Source organism: Phoenix dactylifera, chromosome 2 (assembly GCF_009389715.1).
Source record: "Phoenix dactylifera cultivar Barhee BC4 chromosome 2, palm_55x_up_171113_PBpolish2nd_filt_p, whole genome shotgun sequence".
Taxonomy (NCBI): domain Eukaryota; kingdom Viridiplantae; phylum Streptophyta; class Magnoliopsida; order Arecales; family Arecaceae; genus Phoenix; species Phoenix dactylifera.
In genome coordinates this window covers 10,831,074-10,849,130 of record NC_052393.1, presented here as the reverse complement: position 1 = coordinate 10,849,130, position 18,057 = coordinate 10,831,074, and the positions used below count along the sequence as shown (strand labels likewise).

The following is an 18,057-nucleotide window of genomic DNA, read 5'->3' as shown; positions in this document are numbered from 1 at the left end:
TATCTTCAAATCTTATTTGTACAATGCGCGCTTTGTACAAGTGCATTAGATTATGCCTTCAATTTTCAGTGTAGATAGTGCTGTTTGCATTCTTTCCAGAAAGATCAAAATTACTAGAGATATTCTAATACATTCTTATCTTTCACTTGACCAGGTGCCCTCCGTGTCTTTTCCACATTTAGTGCAGCTCCTTGGGATCAGCTGCTATAGCAGATCTGTGCTTTCTGGGCTTGTGATTTCTATGGGTGGGTTGCAGGAGTCATTGCGGAAGGCATCAGTAACAGCTTTGCTAGAGTATCTTCAAGCTTCTGAAGCTGATACTGACACAAATGATGTGAAAAAAACCAGGGAGTATGTATTAAGTACTGATCTTCTTTGGGTTCTCCAAAAATATCAGAAATGTGAGAGAGTTATCACACCGACATTGAAGGTACCTAGATATGTGGGCCTTGTCCGATATCATGTTGCCAAGACGCTTGGGCTATCTAGTTTTTTGTCTCTTTCTTTACTATTTCAGTCTTTTAATGTGCAAAGTTTGCTTCTGTTTGAGTGACCAAATCAGAATCGTACAATATGGTCAGATTGTTTTATAATGTAAGAATGCAATGTTGGAATTAATACTTAAGATTTACAATATGCAGCGAATATATTGAATTAATATAACAAAGTGCATTCAAAGTTAGGTACCCTGAACCTTGCTTAGTGATACTACACTTAATTCTGGTTGCTGACTCAGATGCTTGTTGCATAAACTATTGTCCTTCACTGATGTAGTGCTCATGTGTTTGTTACATCGTTTATGAACTTTCAGATGTACATCGATTGTATGTGCCTCATGTATGTTTTCCTATCTTTAGGATGTAGATCTCTGATTTACTGTATTAGTTTGTTGCTTGTGCCTTGGTGAATTAGTTCATTCACTCAAGTTTCTTGACATAGGAGGGAACAATTAAGGCCTTAGCAAAAGGTTTAGAGTTTAGAGAGCCTCCTCATGTGATTTGCTCACGCATATTCAACTGCTAGCATTGGATGGAATCATTCTTATCTTCTCTCTATGTGTGTCCTTTAGCAACGGTTGAACGAAAATGGGATCCCCATACTTGTTGGCTGCTAGCTTGTTGTCAAAAACTCCTTGAATTTCAATTAGACAATTAAGGTTTTTGTTCATTGGATGATGGACTTTGAAGGAATCTTGAACCTTTCATACCTGAAGGGGTTTGAAAAAATTTTTATAGGAAAGTCACTAAAATCTTTCTTATTTGCATATTAATCCATCAATTTTTTCAATATGCATATTAATCCCTATAAAAATTTCATCTGTTAGACATAATATTCCTTCTGGTTGCCCTACCTCTATCCAAATGGTAAGCTGATCTACATGCCCTCGTCTATATTTTAGGTTAAGCGCAGATGAGATTAAGCTTTTATCCTCAGTAGTGCTTGCACGTTAGGGGTTCCTCTCTCATTCGATCCATCTCCTCCCACCCCTTCTTGTCCTTTATCCTTCTAGAGAACACAAGTAGTTACTTCAGTAGTCTTATACAGATTTTATGAAACAGGATGATATGCAATATTTGATTGGTGTTCAAAGTATCCACAACTGAATTTTTTTCCAATCAATTTACTATAAATCTTTACTCATATACATTTTATGAAATAGGAAAAGATGCAATATTTGATTGGTGCTTAAGGTATCCAAAACTGAAAATTTTTCCAATCAATTTAAACTATAAAGTTTCAAATTAAGAGATGGATGGGTTTACTTGAGAGAGAAATAAGAATTTTCATTACAAAACCATAGTTAATTCAAGGGATGAATATGCAATGTCTTAAATGCCTGGATGGCCTAATGCAAATTTGAAGCAAATTAAGAAATTTTCATTGATTTATATATAAAAGCCCTAAAAAAATCTAAGGGTAAAATACTCTAAAATATTTTGGACCATTACAAACTGAATGCCTACTTGGGAATATTCCATGAATATATGCTGTAATTGTGGTTAACTAGTCTGTACGGAGCTATATGCAATAAGTTATATAATTTTACGGAATAACATGAAAATTTAAAGAATCAAGGGATTAATATGCGAATAAGGTAGACTTGAGGGACTAGTATGCAGAAAATTCTTTCAACTTTTGCATAACCTTTCTTACTTTTGGTTTGCTACATGTCCAATTCTTTACCCTTTCAGATCTTTTGTTTCTTTGTTCAAGGGTAATAATTGTTATACTATGTTGCTTGTTTGCAATTTTGCTTCCAGAACCTATAGTTCTACCCTATTAGAGGATGTTCTAGCTCTTGGTGTTTTGAATTAACCATTTTCCTGAGGCTGCTTCTTGCATAGCTTGAGAGGGTATTTACTCCACAGGACCAAAATCAATAACCAGCCACTCAATTTGAAAATCCACACCATTGATCATGATTTATATTACTGAAAATGCCTACAAATGGAAAAATCGCATGTTTTAGTGATCTATAAAGTCTAAACCTATGCATCAACTAGAAAAAATGGATAATTTCCATTGTGCTAATGTGCCAAAACACAAGATAAAGCAGTTAAACTAAAAATTCACCTCATTGATCATGATCAACACATGTTAAAATATATATAGATTGAAAATCAATAGATTTTAATGCTTTGGTCAAGCAAAACATGGTGTCATTATCACTTTAATCGTCCATTTTTGTGTCTACTTGATGCATAGGTTAGAGAGGTTTTTAGTCATTTTTAGTAGTATAGATCATGATCACTGTGGATCTTTGGTCTAGGGGCTCGATAATTGATATTGGACTTGAGAGGAACAAAGTCCATCTCATGTATTTTTTGTCTTATTTTATGAGGTTTCTATCTTCTTGTTATGGACATCACCGACTTAGATTTCTTATCTATTTATCCATAATTTTTCTCCTTTAGGATAGTTCCCAATTCCTTACAGTTCTTCTATGCCACTTTGTCGTTTTGCATCTTTAAACACTTTCTGCACTCAAAATTTGTTCTTTATACCACATTGGCCATCTCTCCTGCTTTAGAGTTAGGTGGTCCTCCAATTACATCTAGAGCTTTTGATTTCAACCTATGATAAGATTGTCGTAATCATGGTTTAAAATTTAACTTCACTTGATCAATGCTTCTTTTTTTTTTTTGGTTGGGGGGGGGGGGGGGGGGGGGGGGTTGGATAGAGTTTGAAAGAGTGTAATAAAGTTGTGAGCTATTTTAATACTCTTTTAATCCTTTCGAGAGTTTGTATACTTTTGTATTTTCGAAGTGTGTATATGGATTGTATTGTGTCTTACACAGGATTGACTTTATTGTACATGTTAATAAATGGCTTTATAACCTAATCAGATTATGCATTCATTTTAATACCAAGTATTCAAGTTACAGACTTAAAGCTGATAAGTGATGAAGACATATCTGATAGTCTAGCACGTGGCATTAGTAGGATGTTGCATCTTACTACCTTTTTGTGACAGCAGTTTATCTCACTTCATCATATTAAAATATTGTGTTTTGTCAATTATTTCTATCATTTGTTAACTCGTGCTCTGGCATCAAGGTTGCTTATTTTCCTACTAAGATTTCCTAATCATGTCCACCTTTTTAACCAAGTTTCTGTGACAAAATGGCTTGATGTTCCTTTTTGGATTTCTAACACAACCGTTCTTGTTGGTGCAGACAATTGAGATTCTTTTTAGCAAAAAAATCTTCTTGAATATGGAGGTCAGTTTATATTGCTCATCGAAAGTTACTTTTTTCTAATGGAGCACATGTTCACACATATATGTTATTGGAAAATTGTATGCTCAAAAGATAGCAATATTTTAGTAGTCTAATGATTTTAGAACAATATTAACATGACAAGTCTACTCAAGGTATGTTATGCTGGTACCGGGACACATACTGGTTGCCCGACGGTATGGTACAGTACTGTGCTGTTCCATTTCATACTGAAAATTAGAGTTGGTGAGGGATGGGAGAGGGAGGAGAGAAAAAGAGAGGGAGGGAGAGGGAGTGGAAGGAAGGGAGAGAGGAAGGATGTTTTTGTGTGGCCGAAGGAGAAGGGGCTCAAAAGCCTTCTCTCTCAGCCTCTCTCTCTCCCCCCTCCCTCTCCCTCTCTCTGCCTTCCTTCCGCTTCCTTCGCCTCCCTTTTTTCCTCTCTCTCTCCTCCCTCTCTTTTGTTTCGCCGGATTTCTCAACTGAGCGGCAAAATTGTGCTAGTCTACCGCCAGTACGGCTTGGTGCACCTTGAACCAGACAATTCAAGGCGGTACAACATTCCATAAATCTATTGTATAACCTTATTAATCATATAAAACTATAAAAGATTGACATTTCTGAAGATATTTTTCCTTCTTCATCAGGTTTTAGAGCTTCAAAAACAATTCTAACTCCTCGACATAGTCAACATAATAGAAGTATGAATATCTAAATATCTATGGTTAAAACCTACCTTTACACCTTCAAATATTCAGAGCAATCCTATAACTGACACATATTATTATTATACTACATATCTGCCTTTATAAATCTTGTTCCATCATTTTGCCCTCTATTTTTGTATGTTTACCCATATGCGGGCATGCTTTGTAAGTTTGTAGTTTGTAGGCTGTTTTTTTGGCCTTTTATTGCAATTTGTCATTTTTATAGGTTAGTCCATCACTCTATCTATGTCAGTTTAGCACATATTCTACAGTACCCATTTGTAACTGTTTCTTCCTTTTATCATATTATCATCCTTGTTTTTTTATTGATTGCAAGTTGATTACATCATATATTACAGCTCTTTCTTTATTTTTGGAAGTTGCAATACCTTAGCTGAATCAAACAAAATATGCCATTAAAACGTAAGGGTTTAAAGGACTTAAGCAGCACAAAAACTCTGTAATGCACACCTTTGAACTTGCATAAGGTTTAAATTTCGTTAGGAGCCAAGTCATCATGACCAAGATGCTTTTTCAACTCTCAACATTAGTGCTAGTCTGGATTCACTCAATGTATATAGGTCATCCAAAAATAATGAAAATAAAATACAACTATGGGGATATAAAACGAAAGAGAAGTTTATTACAAAATAACAATATATTCATCATTGATGATAAATACTTTAGCTTACTTTTTTATCTATTAGCTTACGAACAAGATGATGTTGTTCCTTATTTATCATTGTACCACTATCTGCAAAATTTCAACATTATTAAATAAAATATAGATATTCAGCTCCTTAAATCCAAGGACTTAAATACCTATACTGACAGTGGTACTGATTTTCCATTGGACCTGTATCGTACCAGAATGTATTATACTAACTTGCAGGACAGTTCATTTTCCTGGTTCCATACCTGGAGACTTTTTTTATTTTATTTTTTTCATTTTTAGCCTTTTTTTATCTTAAATGAATATTGAGTGACTTTTTTTTGTTTTTTACATGCTTGAGTGGTTTTTATGGGGGTATATGATGCCAATACTTGTACTGATACTCATGGATTTAGTTGGCTTTAAGAAATTAGCAACAGAGTGGGTGGGTGGATGGGCTGAATTTTTTCTCTTTCTTGTTGCGCCAGTACCTTCTTACAGAAAAAAGAGAGCAAGCTGCCTACCAACTCAACACCCCCCCCCCCCCCCCCCCCCCCCTTTTCTCAAAATGGGTGGACCAGTGGGCCAGGTGCAGTACCAACCAAACCTGCCAGTTTCAGCATGCTGCACCTTGACCCAGTATCGTTTCTTGATGGTAGCTTAAGTCTTGGCTAAAACAATTCCAGAGTTAATATTGTTAATAATATTAGGTCTTGGTAGCCTTCATATAAGGATGAGTATTGACATTAATTTAAAAAATAAAATTGGGAGGACGTAATTAAAACAAGGGATAATATAATTAATAATATTGTGTCTGAGTTTTGATATCCTTCATGTAGTTGTCATTGGTTTCTAGATAGCACAGGACATGCTGTTCTTATACATGATTCCATTTGGCATTTCAGTTTATCATGATAAAGGACATGTTTGAAGGTGGTCACTCCGCTCAGGGCTTGAATTCCCCTTAAGTTTTACATAGCGAGCAAGCCATGTTGCAGAACAAGCCAAATAATTCATATAGATGACTGACCATGCAAGGAGATGATCTTAACAAATTATAAGAACTGCTGAGAGAGGAAATATAGTAGCTAATGATATCAAGGTGGTAACTTCTGAACTTCTCATAAATGACTATTTTGGCATAATGTTCATTTCTAGTGTCCTGATGAAAGGATATTTGGCAACGGTTACATATTTGGAAGAAATGGCTTCTTAATCAATACAGTTTTACTTCTAGTAAAAGTTAGGCTGAGGTATAGAAATGTTCAACCACTCATCTTTTTTCCCATGGGGCATCTTCATGCACCATTGGCTTTAGATACCTGATTGACTTAGCAGTTAGACCTTGTATAAAATCTTGTTACTTTTGATGCTGCTGCTTCTGTTGTTTGATGAAGGTAAAGAGGAGTAATAACTTGATTCTGGAGCTCAGACAAGATCTGATTGCTTTCTAAACTTATAAGCATTTCATTGGACAATTGTGAAAATGGACTTGGATAGTATATAAAAGACTGGAAAGATGAATATGAGGTAAAATCAAGAAGGAATTGAGTGCATTAGCGAGGTACAAAGTCATGCCAATTTAGGATATTCGTGAACCAAGGGTGTAGTTCCAATGCAAATGTGTTAGAGGTAAGGAGTGGAGGACATTTATAGCATATATGGAACTAGACCACGGGCACCAACTAGATGATATGGTTACATCACTGTAGTGCTTATATCAAAGCGATGAGGTTTGTTTATGTTGAGATATTACCCTATGCAGATGTTTAATGTACTATATGTCATTATCTAGTTCCCAGCAGAGTTGTTAAGAATATGCAAAATGAGCCATTAAGTAGAAAGTCAAGTTTAGTATTCAAAAATCATGGTTGCTAAAGAGTCATCAAAGTAGTAGTTCAAGAGTTCAGAGTTTTCGTTTGTTTCCTTTTATATATTGCTAAATCCTATGTTTAATTCAAGGTGGAATATAAGGAAGAAGATGGGTTGAGTTACATGGATGATGATCCTTTTTCTCCCCAAGCTCCTTTAACCTTCTCAGTGGCTAAGGAGGTGGAATTAAAAGGTTCTCTTGCGTGCATGCGCGTGCGCGCACGCGCGCACAGAGATGAGCTGCTCTTCTTCTTGTTCTTGCTTCTTGATTCACGGCAAGGGGTTGCAATTGGAAGGGTTGGGGGGAGTTGAGGAATGAGGGGGAAGGAACCTGCATACATAGTATATAGACATTGGTGATCATGGGTTGAGTAAGGGATCCAAATTGTTGTGGTTATATCAAGATACAAGATGAGGAAAATGAGAGGTTAGGATTGTCACACTATGGGAATTTTAAGTTCTCCAAGTTGGACTAGGTGGATGGGCGAGCTGGATTGTGTCTCAGCTTAAGACCTGATCAAGTGTAAGTGGCAGTCCTGCCCGGGCCTGGCCTGGGCCTGGCCTTATGGTTGTTTATACATGCCCAAGTTTGCCGAATGACTGCTGAACCTATTGGGTTTCAGGTTTTGATAGAACTTTTGTGGAAGGATTTGGAAACTAGGATATAGTGGTTAATGAAGATTCATGAAGCTAACCCAGATAGGAAAGATTTATAAGTTATGAACTGCCCTCCTTTCTTCAAAATTTTCATGATTAAATCTACATTATTTGAATACGTGGGATTGGAGGTCACACTTAGGACAATGGTGCAGCTTTTTTTTAATATTGTTGCCCCACCATATTATCTGGTACAGTAAATCTTCAGATTTTTTACATCAGTCAACTTGTTAAAAGAACATAGAAAATATGGAAAGAATAAAACTAGTAGTGAAATTTGAGAACTGTTAAGGTTTAGAGAGAGAGAGAGAGAGAGAGGAGGAGGAGGGGGGGGGGGGGTCTACCTGCGCTTAATTACCTAGGCTTAGATGCTTGATGATGCACCATCCAAGACAAATCCAGAAAGTTTGGTTGCTAAATAGAGAGGGATGATCACTGGGTCAAGCCATAGTGGTCATGCACTGTCAAGTATTTTGCTTTGGTGTTGTGTTCTATGGTTCCTTCATTGTTTTCCTTGTAATCTGCATAAGCATACCTAGATTTCTGGCGGCTTTGTTATATTTGATCACGGCTAACAGGACCATACTCAGCTCTTCTGCTTGGGGGTTTTGGAAGCTTTGGATGTTGAGTTGAAAGGATCAAGGGATTTCACTAAGTTGTGCACCGGCCTCTCGATTCTTGGGTTTGTTGCTTCACTTACGGAACCAATCAACTCCCGTGCATTTTCTCAGCTTCTTTCTTTTCTTGGCCACAGATACCCCAAGGTAACACCGCACATCCTTTTCTTTTTCCAGGCTTCGTAGTATGTGACTACTAAAATTTCAACAAAATACTTTTGTCCTTTATGTCTACCCTATTGGCTATCGTTGGTCAAGCTGATTTCATTTATTAAAATGATTCGTGAGGCATTAAGTTATATGCTGTTGCATTTTCTATGCGGGGAACTAATTTTCCTCATATCTGTTTGGCACAAATTATATTAACACATCATTTGGTTTGTACTTCAGATACGGAAAGCTGCTGCTGATCAGGTTTATCTCGTTTTGCTGCAAAATGGGAATCTCGTGGCAGAGGACAAATTGGAAAGAGCTCTTGAAGTCCTTTCCGAAACATGCTGGGAAGGTGCTGCAGAGGAGGCCAGAAGTAGGAGGTTGCAATTATGTGAGATGTCTGGCTTGGATGGGGGCGCCCGTCAAAAGGCTAGTGGAGAATCTACCGAGTTGGTCGGGAGAAGGCCTACATCAGCTGATGAAAACATGTCATATTCCTCATTAGTTGGTTTTAGCGGCTTTTAAAGACAACATGTTTAATATTGTTGAAGTTTATATTTCTGATTACTTTTCCCAGGACATATATATAAGAGATTATATATTTTCGGGTTAGTTTTTTGTTAGTGAAATTAAACATGCTTCATATGCCATTGAGAGATGAAGCAAATATAATTCACTTTTCTCTATCTAGATTCCTGTGGCAAACTCCGCCATTGATACATTCGTTGGAGAAATTTGCCATGAACAAGCGTGAAATCCTACAGGCAGATAGGCTAGTCTCCAATGACGCGCAAAAAGAAAAAAAAAAAAATAGAATAAAAAAAGTTCCTCCAAAGCTCCGGAGCAAGTCTGATCTAACTTTTTGCACTGCCCCAAAAAAACCCTACCGTCGCAGATCTTTGTGATCCATGAACAAGCGCGTAATTTACATCTTACCTCTAACATATGTATCTAGATGATGGAATAGGCCTTGCCTTCCTGCTGCCATAAATCGCTGTACAGTCTTACCAACTTTTCTTCCAGGAATGTGAAACCAGCCGCACAGCGTGAACAGCAGTTTGGTGTAAGCAAGTGAAAGGCCACAACACTGTCCAGCAACTACAGAACAGTCAGCTCCGAGTCTGTCATTACATTATACTCCACGCTGGCAGACCAACGAATCCCCCCTCTGAGCATTCACAAAAAGTTAACGACCAATGAATACCCCAGTTTTTCACCATTAAAAAACTTTAATATGGATGTATACTGATGCAATAAAAATTGCCGGCATACAAGGCCTGATGGAAATGACAGATGATTCCCTATCAAAAAAAGCAGCAATCTGGGCTCAATCATATGGTACAACAAAACAAATGGCTGGAAAAGCTGATCGCTGATCTGTTACAAATGTGAACAGGATCAAAACAAATTCTGACAGAATTAGATGTCACCGCTGCGTCCGCTGATGGCTTTGTAGTTGAAAAGCAGCTGGTTACTGCATGCGTGATTAAGGGTTCAACCAAGGAAAGACATTTGGAGATGAAGGCAATCGTGCTGTTAGAACCTCAACCCCCGTCTCTGTAACCTGAAGAAGAAATTTGTTGCTCAGAACACAGAAGACAAATCTCAAATAACCCCTACTTATTGGAATGTTCTAGTATCAAGTGATACAAATAAACACAGGCACAAAATGTAGTTAAACCTAAGTGGTATAAATGTCACAGCAGCTATATAACGTAAGCATTTTTATTGAAGTGGTTGAGAATTAAAATACTCTTGAGCCAAAGGATTACATGGATATCATCTGTAGAGACGACCTTTTGAAGAAAGAAACTTTTGACATACTTATTTGGGCATATGCTAAGCATATTTGTGGTTCAACAGAAAGGACGACTGAGTTTAAACTAGCCTAGAAAATTCAGTCTACTAGTTTAATTGACAACATGCTGCATTTACCGAACGTAGTTTCAATTATCTCTGGTAACTAGACACCATACAAATTCAACATATATATTTTTGAAGGAAATGTACAAATTCAACATGTAAAGCAGAGAACATCAGTACAACAAATCTGTTAAATAGTTTTTTAAAACAAGATATCATATGAGAAAACTAATAAATATAGGTGAATAGGTTTACTAACCAAAAGAGTGTGCTCGAACTGAGCACTTCGTTTACCATCTGCAGTAACTGCAGTCCATCCATCTGGCCATAATCGGTCACGCCAAACTCCTGCAGAAAAGCAGCCCTTTAAGATGTTTAAATACAGATATGCTTGTCTATCTCAGATGATTACCTGCATTTATCATTGGCTCAATAGTAAATGTCTGCCCAGCTTTCATGACACCAACAGCTTTATTTCCTATGATGTGTTAAGGAAAGAGCAGCCCAGATTGTCAGGAATGTTTATTATGACTGAAGAATAGTTATAGCAGTTCTTTTATTACAATTTACACACATGGAAGTTGCATCCAACAATGCTATATTTTCTTGACATGTCAGAACAATTGAAAAGTAGAGAGCAAGATTTCATTTGAAAAACTAATAGCAACCAGGATACTTCCATAATGCGGAATATTTGGGGCACAGTGGAACAGCTCTCCAATACCATGTCCGCAATATGATTTCACCTGCATTTAAAATAAGTATTTTATGCAAATAAGTAGTGAAACAGTAATCTACAAAACATTAAGAATCACTTAGATCATCATATACGATACATCATCCTTACCACAGAGAACCCTGACATCGATGTATGCCGATTAATGACTTCCCCAACCTCACGAAATCGAACCCCAGGTTTAACTGATCCAAGAGAGAGATAGTAACTGAATCAGTTTATCTCAAAATTAAAGGTACCAACAATATAAACAAGCAGATGATCTATGTCACAAAATTTAACATTAGTATAGAAGATGTAATATGACTGTCATCAACAAGATGACAAATAAAATATAATAATAACTTAGACTCGTTTTCAAACGTGGTGAAAAAATTACGGTGAGTATGTCTTGAGTTTACAAGCCCTAGAGAGCCAAAATGGTCCCATGCTGCCACACACGTTTTGTTTGGGTCACACAAATAGTTAGCCAAGGGTGCGGGGGCAGAACTCCTGCAGGCCGGGCTAACTTGATTATTGTAGGATACCAATTCTAGTCTAAATGGACTTTATTATATAACTCTCTTGTAACCCTAAGAGAAGAGAGCAATTGAGTGTTCTAGAGATCGGATGTATTGGGAGCTAGGGTTTTTGTGGAAATTTTGTACTATGTGATCTCCAATTTCTTTAGTGACACTTTTGCAACGTTGCTGCCCATGTGCGTAAGTCAATAGATCGAACCAAATAAATATTGTGTGCTCTTGTTCTTTTCTTATTTTTCTTCTTATTTCGTTATTCTCCCTACCTATCGCAACAAACTATTGTAACCTAGAGATGTTGGTAAAGAGTTTTAGTACTCCATTTTAAGATATTTTCATTTTACACCATATAAAACCTCAATGTTACAAATAAATCCCTCACCTTTTCTTGATTCCACACAAACCACTAACCACTTCCAAAGTTCATATAGCTAGATAGATGGATAGATAGATATAGATATATATAAATCCAATCACTCTGGTTATGCCTCTAGCAAAAGTAAAGATGACACATTTACCTAACCAAACATCCCTCAAAATCTTGCACACAAAAGCTCCCACTCCCTCTTCCAACTTGACTGCTATTACCCTCCCCAATTTCATCCATCATTAATGCCCCTTTCCCCCTCTATTTCTCTTGTTGCATTTCGGGCAAGTGAAACCCCTCCCAATGACCGCCTTAACTGACCCGTAGATATGCGGCACCAAGCACCCCATCAATGATTTCTAGTTTTGTAGTGGTAACTTGTGTTCCATGTGATTATTGCCAATCTGCAGTGTCAACTTTAGTCTCAATGCCATTAGCAAAACAAGCAACCAGATTATGTAGACACAACAAGCAAAACCTAGTCAACCCTAACTCAAGCATCATTTACACTGCAACTACCTTAATGACCACATTGAGACTGCTTCACCAGCAAGGTTCACATCCACTACCCCACCCACAACGAGCAAGCACAAGATTGGATCACAATAACATCTCGATTTGCAACACAGATGATTTCAAAGGTGTTTGTACTCTAAGTCAATTGCATAGTTGATGTTAAGGTTTTAAATATTGGTACCGAGCTTGTACCATTTTTTTTATTAGAATGGTATGATAACAATATGGTTCCGATATCAATAATACATATCAAAACTTACTTTTTCAAAAAAAAGAAAAATGGTCAGCAATGGTCATCGAACAGACCCAAATCGGGTGGTTAGGCCCATATGAAACTGAACCAACGCTAAATCAGAACGATTCAACAGGATGGGCCGGTTCAGTTATAAAATCCTGCCCCCCTCCTTGGTTCTATGGTTCAAGAACCTTCAAGGGCTCTTGTTCACATATCAATGGATGCTGCTTGCTCCCCCTCTTTGAGACCGTCACTGGTATGCCCCTCCTCTCTCTCTATGTTAGGATCAGGGTTAGGGTTAGAGCTAATCATGGGCCGGGCCTCAGGCCTAAACTCTACTTATTTTTAGTTGGGCTTTGGTCCTGGCCTATTTAAAATTTGACATTTTTTGTATCCAAGCCCAGCCCATGATGAGCTACAGTTAGGGTGTAGCCCTCAAACCCCCATTCCTGGTGTTCTCTTCTTTTTCGGGCATTGGTGCTATGTCGCTGAGGTTGAGCAAGTGGGTGGAGGTATGCCGATGGTGGAGCTAGGACAACATGATGGAGAACCAAAAGAGCCGCCAAGAGTCACTGATAAGCCTCCCCCCTCTCTCCCTCCTTCCCTCCCTCTCCCTATTTCCATACAACTGGAATGGCACAGTACGGACCTTTATTGTACCGAATTGGTCATCGTCCGATATGAGCCTTGATACCGATTTGGAAAACCTTGATGGTTGATTTATGATATGACTAGCATGTACCAGTACATAGTGTTTTGATATCCCAATACCCGTATGAGTGCTGATTCCACGTTGCAATATTATGGTAACAATCCTACCATCCTATTCTGGCAGTTTTGAAATATTCATTGTAGCAACTACAACCACAAGAGGAAGATCAAATGACCACTTCTACCCCACTCTTGGGAGAGATACTAGCCCATGAGGGAGATCATGGTTGTTGCATTATTAGAGATAAACTGTAACATCACATTAAGGTGGAGAATCAAAAAAATGTTCCATGCTTTTGAGGTATTTGCACTACCATCAAGATGTTGATAAGCGATATGAGGAGAAAAAACTTGTTTAAGTTTGAAGACTAAAAGCATAATCACACCTTGCCACCTAAAATAAAGAGTTCAAATTTAAGTATCATACACCAATGAGTGATTTTCAAAGTTCCCAGAAATAAAATGGATCAACTCATATTATCAATAAATAGGTTTGACCAAACATATTGTAACATTCATTCAAAGTGTGGCACATACACATACTGCAACTATGAAGGCTTGTGCCAACTATTTGGAATTGGCGTTATCAATTTTCATTTGTCAATAATTCCAATTAACATCAACCATTGACATTATTGCAAGTTTTCCGTACCTTTAATCACAAGTTCCTTTGCATGTTACTTCAGAATTCAGATATTCCCTCATACTATATCCTTCAAGAATTGACATAGATTCAAGCACATTTCCTTGTGGAAAACTTCTCAAATCTTCACCGCATATGCTGATACCATATTGACCGACAATCCATCAATTTGTCTTGAACTAATGTAACTCCTAGATATTTAATATACTTATTGCTAACTCTATCCTTTCTAGTTTACCCCTCTAAGTCCAACCCAACATTCTACATTCTAGTACATGCATCTTCTTTTCTTGGACCTTCTTTACTTGTAACATTAAAATTTGTTGATTTGATTAAAGAACAGAGAAATCTGAAAATGGAAACAAAAATCCTGGTGACAAAGATTTCTAAAATGGACTTCTAACAAATAGCACCCAACCATCTCAAAAGACTCAACACTTAAATTAGGACTACCAATTCAACCAGGATATCTTTTAGAGAACAAAAAGTCAATTAATAACATAGGAGTTTGTTTGGTTGCTTGGTCCTCTACAACCCTGGTTGCAGCAACGGAACTACTTGAGACTATTTAGAGAGATGCGCCCGATTGAGATGCAGAAACTTTAATTGCCAAACACGATGAGATGTAGCAACTTGCGGAGGACAAGCTATCACAGCTTGAGTGGTGCAATCAAAATAATCAAGCTGCATTAAGGTAACACAAATCCTCCCAAAAACCAAGTCTTCTCATCCCACTCCCAGTATCAGCTCTAGCTTACATCTCTCCATATCCTCTTCCTTGCCTCATCAAAGCTCTAGCCTAATTAGCCTTTCCCGTGATACAATTGGCCATTCTGGCAACTGGTTTTCCATTCCAGAACAGATCATCCATTCTAGGAATCCTCCAGCACTGATCATCCTTAGCTCTTCCACCGTCACCTCTCTCTCTTCCATCTATCCACCTTCCCAAAATCCCTCATCCTAGCTGATGAAATCCCCTCCCCTCTTCATGGCCTTCTCTCGAACCCGACGGCAGATTTCTATACAACTGCAGACATTCAAATGGAGTGCACTGTTCAGATGAGGGAGATGAGTGAAGATGGTATTTGTCCCATTGGGAAGTATAGGGGTGCTGATGGGGTTGTGAGAAGGGAGTTCGTGGTGGGTATTGTCTATGAGTTGAAATATAAGAGCAAGAAGGAAACAAAGAATCAAAATTGTTGGCAAAAGGATGCAAGGGTGTCCATGATTTTGAAATCTAGAACTGAGGTTGAAAGGAGGAAGGTGTTTGGTTGTGTTCTACAAGTGGAGGACTTTTTTAGAAGTTAATTTTTACCATGCAATTGCTAATTTGTACCACTATGTTCTTCTTTGGCACACTTATCTTATTTCAGTGATTAATTTATGCAGAATAAACCTATGCATCAAGGAGAAGAGCTTGTGAAGAACCAAAGAGGCAGTTAACTGAAGTTAGCAAAATTAATAATGCTGAATAAGTTTACTTACAAGAATTGATCTCAATGAAGGGAAATTAACTCTTTAGAAATTATAATCTGTCCATGATTCATGACAAAATCTAACTTGGAAGAAAAATCATCAAATGTTTAATAAGTAAATGATTCCACATAATGCAGAACATAAAAACATGTATTTAACAGGAACTACCTATTGAAATAGCTTTCTCTAAGCACTCATATGTACAACGGACAAGCTGTTGAGAAGCTTCATCCACATTCCCGACAAAATATGTTTCATTAAGATCACCTACAGATTCATCCAATACTATGGAGTTATGTAAAGGAAAATCGTTTCAACAAGCTACTAGTAACCAGTAGTGGTATCTCACCATGGACGCCTTTATAATATACAGTCACATCAACATTGACAATGTCACCGTCTTCAAGTCTCCTGCATAAAAAAAAGATATAACATTAATCAATTGGATTGGATAATACTTACTAGCCAACAGCTATGGCACAAATAAGCTAACTTTTTGTATATACATCCATTAATTTCTCTAGCATGAACATAGTGCAACAATATCGGTATGTAGAGAGCAATCACAAACTAACCTAAACAACCTTATGCATAAGAAGTTAGCCTATATTTCGTGCATAAAAACACTATTAATTTAAGCACTTGTACTTCATCAGAATTTCCAACTGCATAGAAATTGTGCTTCACCCTGCATATTATAAAAAATGTGCAACTTTTCTTACACAAGTAGATAAACATGGCATTAAAAGAAAAACCACAACGAAAAGCCCTGAACTTAATCTCTAGTATCTTGAACTACGAGACTCTTGGAGGTTATTGTTCCCACCAAACTTTCAAATGGCAGATGAAAAAGCAAGGCATTCAGATTTCAGAGTCCCAATAAGGAGAAACATAAGTTTCATCCATAAGGCATAAGATAAGGCATAAGCTTCATAAAATTTCCTTCTTGAAAGAAAATTTGAAGGAAAACATGTAAAATGTAAAACATAAAAAGAGAATGCAAAGAAGTAGAAGAGTAAAAGATATCCTACTACATGGTTTGCCAAATCATGTCGAACCGGCTGGTTCAGCTACCGGGACGGTTCGACATATCCATTCGATTCGGTATAAAAGTCACCCTCGCTCATTGGCCTAGTGTTCAATTCACGGCCTCACCTCCCCGCTGCGTTCGCAACCCTCGCCTCCCCCCATGCTCGCGACCCTCAATGCTGCATGCCCTCCCCTTGCTAGCATCATCAATATGCATCCCCCCTCCCCTCTCTCTCTCTCTCTCTCTCTCTCTCTCTCTCTCTCTCTCTTACGGGGTTAGGGACAGGGTTCCGAGCCCTCTCTCATTCAAGCCCCCCATACCCAATTATGAGGGCTTTCCAACCCTCTCTCTATTGGCCTCTCTCTCCCCCTCCCTCTCCCTCTTTTCCCCCCTCCCTTTCCCTCCCTCTCTCTCCTTCCTCTCCTCCCTTTTGGCTCTCCTTGTATCAGTATGGCACAGTACGGACCCATAACGTGGTGAACCCACAATCGGCCGATACGTCCTCCAATAGCGGTTTGGCAAACCTTATCCTACTATATATCCTAAATCTTGATGTTCATAATATGAACATCTAATCATCATTCTTATATGTGTATAAGGCTTCAAGGTTGTAATGTCCAACAGATTTTGAAGCCAAAATGTCAACATGGTGCCAAGCCTACCTAAAAGAAAATCCAACAGGGTCACAAATTCATACAACACCTAGAAAGATGCATCAGAAATACTATTCAAAATAATGATCCTTTTAAAGAACTTTCTTCCCTCTATTGATATCTGTGCACCAACCGCAGCTATTGATGAATGAAAAAGAAATTTGTGTACAACTTAAACCAATTTACCCTAACACTGGCCTTCTTAGCATCTCAATTAGAGCAACATAACATATTGTGAGATCAAGTTCTGTGCTCTTAAGAAGATCTTTTCTCGGTAATAAAAAAGGGCCTAGGCCCTTAAAAGAATAAAACCATCAGCATCAGTTATAGTGAGATGGAGTTCACAAGGTTAACCCGGAGGTGCAGTTGGAAGATATGCTAGATGTATGATAACTGTTAGCTAACCAATCAGCTGGTATGTTTGCCTCCCTAGAATGTTTGTTGCACCAAACATCAACATGTATTCAAATGCGTTACTTCAATAAGGGTCTCCACAACTTTCCTCATATTTGGCAAATTTATCCATGTGATATCTCCTAAAAAAATTGAGAGGGTGCAAAGAGATAAAGCAAAAGGATGAAGTGGAAGCAATGTTACCAAGTTCGTTGGTTTGCTTAGTTCAGCTACAGATTCATACCGCTAAGAGTACGATCAAAAGAACATTTCTCGTACAAACATTAAGAAAGTTCTATACTTCGCTTTGATTAGATACGGATGGTGTCAACTTCTAATTCAATAATAATTTTCCATTAAACTTTTGCTTTGTTAAAACCTGATCCATTTATTTATCGATTAAAAGTGTAAAATATATGTTATAAGGCTTCAGGTTTACACATTGTTCAGTTATGTATGTCAACTCACATAGAAAAGATACTTCAAGATATTTTTCTATCTATAACCACAATGCCCCAGCACTTATTAATATCCAGCAACTA

The 18,057-nt window shown here is 37.7% G+C and overlaps 2 protein-coding genes across 7 annotated transcripts in view; one reads left to right on the top strand and one right to left on the bottom strand.

Annotated features, from left to right (window-relative positions):
* Positions 1 to 9,060, top strand: part of LOC103723259 (tubulin-folding cofactor D) — a 43,844-nt gene extending 34,784 nt beyond the window's left edge. For 2 of the 3 annotated variants that reach the window (XM_008814127.4, XM_008814131.3), the window contains 4 exons: positions 155 to 430; positions 3,678 to 3,722; positions 8,183 to 8,368; positions 8,612 to 9,060. In XM_008814127.4, coding sequence (XP_008812349.2) covers positions 155 to 430; positions 3,678 to 3,722; positions 8,183 to 8,368; positions 8,612 to 8,899 — 795 coding nt within the window. In that variant the 3' untranslated portion in view covers positions 8,900 to 9,060. Of the gene's footprint in view, positions 1 to 154; positions 431 to 3,677; positions 3,723 to 5,980; positions 6,178 to 8,182; positions 8,369 to 8,611 lie in introns of those variants that run through there. The other variant, XR_005509361.1, reaches the window with a different exon arrangement.
* Positions 9,061 to 9,560: 500 nt separating this feature from the next.
* The window catches only part of LOC103723260 (methionine aminopeptidase 1A), a 32,109-nt gene continuing 23,612 nt past the window's right edge, over positions 9,561 to 18,057 (bottom strand). For all 4 annotated transcript variants that reach the window (XM_008814132.4, XM_026800024.2, XM_039121068.1 and 1 more), the window contains 7 exons: positions 15,789 to 15,850; positions 15,608 to 15,706; positions 11,085 to 11,158; positions 10,914 to 10,983; positions 10,650 to 10,715; positions 10,497 to 10,585; positions 9,561 to 9,938 (listed from right to left, as the gene is read on the bottom strand). In XM_008814132.4, the coding sequence (XP_008812354.1) occupies positions 9,861 to 9,938; positions 10,497 to 10,585; positions 10,650 to 10,715; positions 10,914 to 10,983; positions 11,085 to 11,158; positions 15,608 to 15,706; positions 15,789 to 15,850 (538 nt within the window). In that variant the 3' untranslated portion in view covers positions 9,561 to 9,860. The remainder of the gene's footprint in view (positions 9,939 to 10,496; positions 10,586 to 10,649; positions 10,716 to 10,913; positions 10,984 to 11,084; positions 11,159 to 15,607; positions 15,707 to 15,788; positions 15,851 to 18,057) is intronic.